This window comes from Magnolia sinica, chromosome 3 (assembly GCF_029962835.1).
Source record: "Magnolia sinica isolate HGM2019 chromosome 3, MsV1, whole genome shotgun sequence".
In the NCBI taxonomy this organism is placed as follows: Eukaryota; Viridiplantae; Streptophyta; class Magnoliopsida; order Magnoliales; family Magnoliaceae; genus Magnolia; species Magnolia sinica.
The window spans coordinates 130,206,724-130,217,299 of NC_080575.1; the positions used below are offsets into that span (position 1 = coordinate 130,206,724).

Consider the following 10,576-nt stretch of genomic DNA (forward strand, 5'->3'; position numbering starts at 1 on the left):
CAGCCCATCTACTTTTTGGCCAGCGCATGTTCACTGGACCCACCTGATGAATGATATGAATTTTTAGGAGAACAATGGTCTCTTGGGCCTCCTCCCCTCTTTGAAGAGAGCGGATTAGGTGCTGCCCTGACCTCACCGAAGACATTGCAGCGCTTACCATGGGGCCCCACCTTGATGTATGTATTTTATATCCACATTGTCCATTCATTTTTCCCGATCAATTTAGGCCATGAGCCCAAAAATGAAGTAGATCCAATTCTCAGGTGGACAATACCAGAGGAAACAATGGTTATTGACCATTAATGGGTCAAATGAGTTTAGAAACAAGCCGATTTTTTTATTTTTTATTTAACCTTCATCTAGGTTTATGTGACCTTATCAACAGGTTGGATGGCAAATAAACAAACATTACAGTGGACCTTAGAAAGTTTTTAATAGTAGGGTGTTCAATTTTCATCTAGGTACACCTGAGATTTCCATCTTCATTTTTTCAGTTCATGCCCTAACATGATCTGGAAAAACAGATGGACAGCATGGATATAGAATACATACATCAAGGTGGGCCCCACAGTGAGGAACTAGCCTCAAGCTAAAGTTAGGTTTGAGTTCAAAAATTAGCCATGTTGCCTAGTATTTAGAGCAAGGAAGTAGCATCACCACTAAATGGGTTCTACTTTCCTTCCACAAAGTGAACCCCGGAGTAGCAATTGTTCTTATTCGACTTGTTCATCAGTTGACCAAAGATCCCAATTAGTTAGGATAAGGCCTAGATGATGATGTTTTGTAAAATCCAACAAACATTCAGAATTCAATGGTTTATGGATAACGGGTCTGAACTCTCGACAACCAATTAGACTTACCTTGGAGATGATTATGAATTTGGATCCATGACTTGGATCCACATTGAAGTGGATGACTTTCTAGTATCTGGATTGTAACTTGGAAAAATTTTAAGCAGTTTTTGTTAGACCATAGCAGTGGTTCGCTTGTGAAGAACTCTGCTATGGATGATTTTCCAACAGTGTATTTCTCATCCAAAGACTCTTTTTATTTATTTTATTTAATTATTCTCTCGTGCTGATATTTCAGTTTCTCCAAGTTGCCTTAGTTCTTGGTTGCTCATTTTCTGTTGAAAGTGCATTTAGAATGGCTCCTGACATGCTTGCATGTTCTATTATTTTGCTTAAAGAAATATGAATGTTTGGGGTCAGTAGTTCTTGTATGAAATGAATCAGAATTTGGTGCTTCCTAATTACCCCATCGCTCAAACTGTTGAAGGCTCCACTTCCTAGAGGGCTGGTTTCAGATGTGGGTGCACAATATACCTAGCACATCCCTGAAATTTCAGCAATATCACCCATGAACTAGGACTCCTAACATGGTATAGGTTACCTGTTATGGTATAGATTGGAAGTGAAGGAATAAATTTTAGGTTTTGATCATTAGACTGGCATTATGTTACTGTGAGTTGTTGCAGTTGTAGCTTTGAAGCTTGATGGTCATGCTGGCTTCAGAACCATTGTAGTAATTGAAAACCATTGGATTGGTGAATGACACAAAAGGAATTGGTAATAGCTGCATATCATAACCCCATGATTTAGGGTCGGCATTGTAAAGATGAGATGTCGCGTAGGAAGCTGGAAGCATAAGCAGTCATGTTATCAAGTTATTATGATGCTCGAAGCAGTAATTTTCGTTTTCCAAAAGAAAATACACATTAGTATGGATGCTTTCATAATGATGCAACTCAATGCAATGTGCTACAATGGTCAGAAACTAGCAACTTCATAATGCTCTAAACTTGCCTAAACTACAAACTCAGAAAGAAGCAGGCAACACCCTTTTTCTCACATTCAGTCAGGCATCTCATGTTCTAAAAGAATCTAACACTAAAACTTGGATTTTGATTTTCAGTACAAAAATTTTGAGAAACGACATGAAGATTCAACAGAGAACCTCAAAACTCTCTGATATTTTGAGATCAGAATGGCCTCGGTGGCTTCTCAAGGACTGCAGAAAAGAACATTTCTTGACCGACTTTATCCAGCTTGGGCACAACAATCCATTTATGCTTTTTGTACCTGAGCATCTTAAATGCATCTAGGTAATCAGCCAAATCCTTCTCCAAACAGAAGAAGCGGTCAATCCATAGCAGACCACCTGGCCTTAGAACCCTGTCCCAGTCATACAAGACAAAGTCCAAGAGCTGAAAATCAATCCAACCATCGAGAAATCTCGTCGTATGGATGATGTCCAGTGTATTGTCAAAGAAAGGAAGCCTTTGGTTTATGGTTAAGTAGAGAGGAACAACCCCTCGGAGCGCAATCATCTCGTTGAACGGAGCACCCAGGTTGATGGTAGCAGAGATGATCGTGACATTAAACTCCCTCATCCTTGCAGCAAAAGTCCCAGTCCCAATGCTGAAATCCAACCCGATCCTTATCTCCCCAGGCTTAATTTTCAGAACTTCTGCGATAAGGAAATCGGCAGTCGAATTCATATTCGGGTCATAACTCATGAGTTTCATCCATCTGGGCATTTCATGAATGGTGAGATTGAAGCAATCTGCACATTTGAAGAATCCTTTGCCAGTCTTGTTGTTAGCCAGACAAGTGAAGCTCTTGCATCTGTACTGACTCCAACGTACATTTCGGTCATCTGGGAGTCTCCACATGGACTCATTAATAGAGAATGGCTTGCTATAGAGCTGTGGAGCTCTTGAGAAACATCTCCTTCTTGGCAAAGGATCACAGCCATGAACCATTAGCTTCTGGCCCAATTTCCAGTCATCCTTACAGAAGTCCCCCACATCATAGTCCATGTACTCTTCTAGCTCCTGCTTCATGGAGAAACAAGCATGGCCAATGCTTGTGAACGTCCCATTCGCTCCCATAAAGTTCTGTTTCCCCAGTCTGTTGGGCTTTATTTTAACATACTTTCGGATTTCTTCAATCAGAAAGAAATCGACAACATCATCGTCCTGTTCAGTGCTCTTTGACAGCGGATGAACAACCCCAATTCCACGCCCTTGCTGATTGGTTTCATCTATTTGTGGGAGAAAAACTTGCATCGATTCCAAGTGACCCAGAACATCTGCCAGAAAAGTCATGTATCTCAGCCGCTCATGCTTCAATGCGGAGTCATCATTTTTTCTATCGATTGACAATTCCTTCATATCTTTGATCTCTTGTTTGATCTTTGAAATGATGGCATCCATGGCTTTACCCATCTCACCATCAGTTCCACCCTGGATGATATTTATGTGGTTACAGAAGGAATCAGTCCTGAGAAGAGAACTGAGAGAGTAGAATTTGGACAACATCAAAATACTGAGGATGAGTGCGAGTGCACCCAAAAGAAACACAAACCCATGTATGCTCCTCCATGCACCAAGCTTTGGAAAAAAGATCGGCTTCCGCATATCTACCTTTATCACCGACAGAGCACTCTCTAATTATCACTAAGAAGATGAGTAGCAGCAGTTTCACTACAATACTTGGAATTACTCAAACAAGCCATGAACCCAATCCTGTCCAAACGTTCTCATCGATAATCAACAGACACGAGAGAAAATGAAATGAACTCATCACAAACAAGGAATACCGGCTTCAAGCATTCAAAAGAAGCTCTAAATAACAATCCACCATAACCCAATACTCTTACGGAAAGGACGACAAAGGAAAATGCATGATTAGCGAAGACATCAAAAAGAGAAACACATTGGCAGAAGAAAGGGTGTTTAGTAGGGAGCACCTGAGAAAGCTGAAGGAAGAGAAACCATTTGAGAGGAGGATGATGAATAGGCTGACCCAGTTCCCACTACTTTACTGGGAAAGAGAGTTTAAAAGAGTGAGAGTTTGGAGAGGACTTCGAGATTGGAGTCTAGGCGTTTACTTTGAAACACCTTTTGCTTCTTGGCTGGATTTCCTATGTATTATTACAGTTTTCTACACATTTATTAAGGTTAGAGAGAGAGAGAGAGAGAGAGAGAGAGAGAGAGAGAGAGTCTTCTCCTAGATTTAATGAACAACAACGTGTTGGCAAGGGTTGTTAGGAGTAACTGAAAATATGGATGTAGACAATTTTTCAATTTTATACGCCTCTTTGTGGTTATATTTTCTTATCTTTGTAATCCCATATTGATCATTTATCTATTCATTGAGGATCCTTTAGGTCACCCACTAACAACCCAAATTGTGACCTGCCTGATCTCCATTGTACATGGGTGAGTGAGTTGTTCAGGTGGGCCTTGCAGTAGCTGGGCCATGGTGTGATAGGAACCTTTTTTCTGTTACCTGTTCTAATTGTAGGCCGCTAGTTTGACGGTTGCCGTCCTCTGATTGGTGCAATCAACGTGCATTAAACGTCATTAATTCACATGAAGAAATTGAATAATGGGTTGGAATCGGGCTAGGCTAACCCCAACCTGTTTCAATTCCATACCATTGATATGCATACTCATGTGGCAGTATAATGCATGTGTTCAAGATCCAAGCTGCTGATAAGACAGATCCCACTAGTTAGTTGCCATGTCCCTATATCAGTGGGTCATACATGTCCAAAATAGGGGGATGTTTAACAGAAATGACCAACATGTCAGATTCATGTCCATGAGTTTATACTTGTGTGATGATCGGAACAGCCCAATTTCTGAGAAAAACCATGAGAGCAGTAGGATCCACCCGATGAGCAGCTTGGATCGTGCATACGTGTGCAACATGTGAGGGGGGAGTGCCTGAAACGGTGTACTTGCTTTAGTTTGCTTAGCCCACGACCACTAAATGCAAGTGGGCCGAAATTAATGTGATTCACATGGCCTGTACTTGTTTATACATTATAATAATGTATTCCAAGGAAAGTGAATAAGTAACATAAACTAGTAGTTAATTACTGGTAGCTTAAATTCATTTGTAGTTTCTACAAGGTTAGAGCCAAATCAATAAACGTGGCTATCCTGCATCCCCATGTGTCTCAAGCAAGCTCTTGAATACAGAAGAATATTTATTATTATTATTATTATTTTAATTGTGTTACGTGCACTTGCTACAATGGAAGCATTGCATCTAAATTCCTCATCTCTACTACGTTTTTTTTTTTCTCTTTGTATTGGTCTTCCATATTTCCAGTACATTTGATGGTCCATCTCTCTTAGCAAAATGGTTTCTTTTTCTTTATCCCCTATTTTTTAAGGAAAACCATTGTTCCATTTTCAACCTTTCTTTTCTTTTCTTTTCCTTTTATTATTATTATCCCTTCCTACTTTTTACAGGACTATCATTCAATTTTCAACCACCGGTTATGGTGCCAGTTTTCCTTCTCCAATGCAAACTCAGCATTATACCATTGTTTAAAACCACAGCATCCTTGTGCATCGAATGCAGAGTATTTCCTGCATAAAAAACCTATTTGTATTCGCTGAAACAAGAGATGAGGAAACAACGTTCTGCAGAACCCTCCAAAAAAAAAAAAAGGGCAAAAAACAGAAATGACCTCTCATCTCCCAGCTGTCGCTGTAGTCGCCGTTGAACCCACGGCTCCTACCCATTGCTCTCTTTGTATTTTCCCACCTTGCTTGAATGTCTTGAGCGTCCAAGTGCAGAGCTCATCATACATAAAGCTCAACACACCAATGCGAGCCTCCTTAGCATTCCTTAGATGAAGCCAAGGCATCAAAGAGAGAATCCAGATGTAATTTCATTGTAGGCCACTTTCGAAATCCCAGATTTGATTGATGACGCTCTTGATGAATTTGGTTGTAGGCCACATTCAAAATCCCAGATTTGATTGATGATGCTCTTGATGATTAAAAGGGATGTGCATTTGGGAGTGCCACGGGGCTGGGTATGTAGGCCAAACCATGTAAAAAAATATTAAAGCATGCCAAATCAGCCGCATGCAACATGCATGACAAGCGGCACATGTGAGATGGGCAGAGGATAATGATGAGGGAATATGGCAGCATAAGATGATCAAAATGGGCCATGAATCACGAATGCTATATAGGCAAACATCTATCAAGTAATTTAAATTTACGTGAAAACATGTCCACGAAACAAGTGAAATGGAAATTAAGACCACCTCTCGGGAAAATTTGCTTGTGAAAACAAATAGTAGAAATATCATTTCCTTTTCCACCCCATTACCTGGAAATATCATTTCTAGGAACTCATCAGTTCCCCCTTTTTTAACCTTCCATGAGTCCAAACAGGCCCTTAAAACAATCCTAGAAATGTCACAAGTCTTTGAGGGCGGAGAGATTGAAGAGGCGAATAGTGTGTCACATTAGAAGCAAATGCATGCAAGATCTGGTTCAATAATTAGGTTGGGTTCAATGTGAACATGCGCTGTCCATAAAGCAGGCAAATCCTCTCAAATAGGGCGGAAGACACCTGTATGGGAGACACAGATGGAAATAAAAACCATAAAATCACCTATCCAATGTATCCAGTGTACATGCGTAGACCACCTGATGAGTGGGCCACCCTGGCTATTGGAATAGGGCATGTTCACAATGTACATGTGTAGACCACCTGATGACTGGGCCAGCCAGACTGACTCATGTTTAGACCACCTGATAAGTCAGGCCAGCCTGCCTTAACATGGAATGTTAACAGAGTCCCACCGATGCAAGGCCAAGATCTCGCAAACGTGTGCCCGAATATCTTCCACATCTTCCACAGGAACCACCTTACCCAACTAATTTTTGCAAGGTGTTTACCTTCATTGGCTTCTTTCATGACTTGTCATGGTGTTGGTGCCAGAAGGCCCTGCATGTTGCACCCCAAGCCAACACCAGAAAAATGGCCATAGCCAATACTTCATGCCTATGGCCATTGAAACGAAGTTATAATAACTTCCCTCCATCAGTAACTAATCTTTGTACCCATGGTTAGAAGGTTCTAACACCTTCCCCCTCTGTTCTGAAGGTGGCTAGAGATGAATGCCCTATGAGTAGAAAAGGACCTGCATGAACCTTTTAGGGGGTTTTATTGAGGCATCCACAGCCAAGTGAATTTGCAAGCCACCATCTGGAATCATTGGATCACTGAAATTTTTAGTCCATGATGCATCAATTGTTGGGGCCCATTGGATGGAGAAAAAATGGCTTTTTTATGGGCTGTAAGTCTGTAACAAGAGAAAAAACTACAAATAGTACAAAGAGATGGAGTCAAGTGCATGCATTGTGTAGTATTACAAGCCTCAACTTGCCATAAAGATGTTTTGAATGACTAATAGATATATTGCAGTTTACATGTTTTCTTCCTAATTACAAGTTTGACTCTAGCCAAACACATAGTTTTATGGTCTGCGAATCTGAGATGTCCATCTAGTTGGCCCTTCTGTGTACACGAGTTGAACCGAGCCGAGCTTGACCCAGCTCGACTCGGTTCGGCCAGTAGCTAACCCCAGCTCGAACTCAGCTCAGCTCGGTCCTCGAGCCTGACTGGCCAGCTCGGCTCGGTTTGGTCAGCAGCTCGGGCCAGTTCGAGCCGAGTTCGAGCCTATGCGACATTTTGTCAAACACGTAGAGGGCATCTTCAAATTTTCACGGAATGCAAAACAGTAACAGCAGCTCACAGGTATTTCATCAAACATTGGGCAGGCAACACCAAAATCATGATTTGAGTATAGTTTTATAATGTGAAATTCTTTTTTTTTTTTTTTGTAGTGATTTGCTTTGTATCCATTCCTTCTTCGCCACTAGCCGATCTCATTGAGAATGTATGCACCCGAAACAGCATGTCATTGAGTCATTTCATCAAACGCTTGGCAAGCAACGTCAATATCAACATAACCAAGTCACCAAGCCAATTCAATCCGAGTCGATTCAAGTTGAGTTTCGATCTGAGTCGAGTCGAGCTCGGGGAAGCTCGAACTTGGCTCGAAATTTTTTGGAGCTCAAAAAATAAGTTCGACTTGGCTCGAACTCAGTTTCGAACCGAGTTGAAGCGAGCTTTTTCGAGTCGAGTTGAGCGAGTTAACCGAGCTAACTCGATTAATCCTTGTGCATCTCTCAAGCATCCTGAAGGTTATGACTTTGCTGCATCTATAGTAATCCTCAAGCTCAATCAAGTACTTGGTGTAGTTCCCTTATTCTGAGTAGAATGCAAGTTTTACCTTAATTGTTACTTTGCTTGGGCATGCTGGCATAGTCATTTATGCACACAAAGAGCTTCTATATTCATTTCCAGAGCAAACCGGATCAACTTCAATTGAGTCATGAAATAGCTAAAGAAATTGGTTACTCCACCAACGGCTGCTCTGCAGCTACAAGTGTCATACCTCATCGTTTGAGTTTGATCCCACGTGTGTCCAAGAACACATACAGTGCTCCCTTCAAGATGCACGCTGCTTGGAGATGTCTGTGCTAGATTAGAGACTGACAGTAGGTAACAAATATGCAAGCCTTGGCAAACTGAATATGTACTGAATGTCCATCCTTACAGTCAAATGACAAGTGTTGAAAGGCATTCATCATCATCTCATCATCTAAGCCTTATCCCAAATTCCCAATCAATTGGGGTTAGCAAATATTAAAAGGCATTATCATATAAACATCAGTTCTTATGATTGTAACATATGGAAGAGATAAAATCATAGTCCAAAAAACTGCTATGCATGCCTCCATTGTGTAATGCAGAGAATTCTGTGAGAAATGGGCTCTCCTTGTTATGTCACTGAAGTCCCATTTCTTCCCCTATTGAAATCTTGCAACTCAAAAACCTATTACTTGAATAAAACAAAAAGACAATATCTTCCCACACCATACATATTCCTTCCTCTTTTTCATTCTCTCTGATGTTTTACCATCTGAAATAGATTTCTAATACCTCAATCAAGAAACAGCAACGAGAAAGAAGGTTTGAAATTGAATTTCATAAAATTATATTGAGGCACAAATTGACAATATGATACATTCTAATGATATGCTTTTGGATTGGAATGTATCAATGATACATACCCATACAAATGACACTTGTCAATACAAATACTCATATAAAATTTCCCAAAAAATTTATCAAGATAAGTTCTGGATCATGATAAAAAATATTCGTTGAAATTGGACATTACCAATCAAATGTAGAGTGCATCATTACGAACAACTTCAAAGTGTGAATGTATTAGAAAGTCATTTCCATGTGAGTATCAATTTAAGCATTGATTTCCATTCAAGGTTTCTACTATAAACCAGAAAATTTACACTCATTTTCAGCACAGACACAGCCTCTTCTTTTTTCCCGACTTTTCTTTTGCTTTTTTTTTTTTCCCTCTCTCTTAACACTAGACAACTGTAGAACCAAAAAACCCACAACGCCTGTCCCTATTCTCAGATCATATATAGAAAAACGGAAAAGAAATTAACAGAATTTAGATAGAAGAAGCTATGGGGTGGGAAGGAGAAGAGAGCAGAAACTAAAAAGGAAGCAACGATCTACAGCATGCAAAAAAAAAAAAAAAATCACCTCCTGCGATCAGCTGAGAAATGCGAAAGAGGCACGAGTTCTGACAGAGGAGTCGACATGGGCGTCGGGAGCGGTGACGTGCGGCAGACAGGGCACGAAGTGTTGAGCCGAAGCCAGGCGTCGACGCAGGAGAGGTGGAACAGGTGGCGGCAATCTGGCAACATGCGCAGCATCTCCCCATCCCTGTAATCGCAGAGGCAGATGGGGCAGACAGAATCTCCCCCAACGCCGCAGCTGCGATCCTTGGACGAGAAAGGGAATTTAGGGTATGAGCTGATTACGGAGGCATCGAGGCCAGTGATGGCGTCGTCATCATCGTCTTCAGCGACGAAGATGATGCGAGGGAGGATGACTCCGTTAGGGTTGGGATTAGGGTTAGGGTTAGGGGGTGGAGCACTGTTTCGGGTGGCACGGCGGCAGACGTAAAAGGCGAGGAAGAGGATTAAGAGAAGGAGTAGGAAAGAGAAAGCGATGGCAATGGCGTAACCGAGGCTGAGATTGCTGAGATTGTGAAAGAGGTGGACTGAGCTCTCGCTGCCAGCAGCGCTGTTGCTGCTCGACATTTTGAGGTAAGAAGAGGTTTTTCATCTCCTCTTCAATTCCAAGAGAAGCTTTGAATTTTTTTTTTTTTTCTTTCTTTTTCTGGGGTGGGGTTGGGTGGATTTCCCGGCCACTGCATTCAATACGAGGAATCGATCTAGCTGCTGCTGCATTGAGGGAAATAACGTTAACAGTGACGGCTTTCTAATTTCCGTTACCTTCCTAGTAGGCCCAGTCTTCGGAAATATGTTCCGTCCGAATCCGTTTAGTTAGTCCCGAGGATTTGTTGGATGAACGGGTTTTGACTTTTGATTTCTGACAAGTGGACCCCCATCCCTCACTAATTAATCTATACCACTGTTCTAGATGGACCATTCCTCAAGCATCGACAGATCAGAAGATCTTAATCCCCAACAGTGTTCATTGATCTAGATCATCAACCATGTGGGCCCAATCCTTGGTTTCCCGTGCCTCTTTAAAATGGCTTTTAATGAATGATCCTCAATGAGTAAGATAATGCACGTCTCATATAGCTCGTGCTACAAATGGTTTGAATCTTGGACTAGACCATC

The 10,576-nt window shown here is 41.3% G+C and overlaps 2 protein-coding genes across 5 annotated transcripts; both read right to left on the minus strand.

The window, feature by feature from the left end:
* Positions 1–1,656: 1,656 nt before the first annotated feature.
* On the minus strand, positions 1,657–3,175 carry LOC131241334 (probable methyltransferase At1g29790). The gene has a single exon (XM_058240140.1). It carries the CDS (start codon positions 3,173–3,175, stop codon positions 1,982–1,984), a length of 1,194 nt encoding a protein of 397 aa, XP_058096123.1. The 3' UTR covers positions 1,657–1,981.
* On the minus strand, positions 3,112–10,369 carry LOC131241333 (RING-H2 finger protein ATL67-like). Of its 4 annotated transcripts, none has more exons than XM_058240138.1 (2): positions 9,465–10,352; positions 3,112–3,247 (listed from the first exon to the last, which is right to left on the minus strand). In XM_058240138.1, the coding sequence occupies exons 1-2, from the start codon at positions 10,025–10,027 to the stop codon at positions 3,172–3,174; spliced, it is 639 nt and encodes a 212-aa protein (XP_058096121.1). In that variant the 5' UTR covers positions 10,028–10,352; the 3' UTR covers positions 3,112–3,171. The 4 variants fall into 4 exon arrangements, with proteins under 4 accessions (XP_058096121.1, XP_058096122.1, XP_058096120.1 ...); XM_058240139.1 differs by lacking the exon at positions 3,112–3,247 and adding an exon at positions 5,086–5,837 and having other exon boundaries at positions 9,465–10,346; XM_058240137.1 differs by lacking the exon at positions 3,112–3,247 and adding an exon at positions 6,693–7,045 and having other exon boundaries at positions 9,465–10,357.
* Between the last annotated feature and the right edge of the window lie 207 nt (positions 10,370–10,576).

Bases quoted from the DNA above. Each gene is read 5' to 3' on its own strand.
- LOC131241334 (XM_058240140.1), bottom strand. From the start codon at position 3,175: ATGAAGGAATTGTCAATCGATAGAAAAAATGATGACTCCGCATTGAAG.
- LOC131241333 (XM_058240136.1), bottom strand. From the start codon at position 10,027: ATGTCGAGCAGCAACAGCGCTGCTGGCAGCGAGAGCTCAGTCCACCTC. The intron at 8,350-9,464 runs GTGATTTTTTTT...ATCTCCAAGCAG, and splicing joins TTCTCAGCTGATCGCAGGAG to CGTGCATCTTGAAGGGAGCA.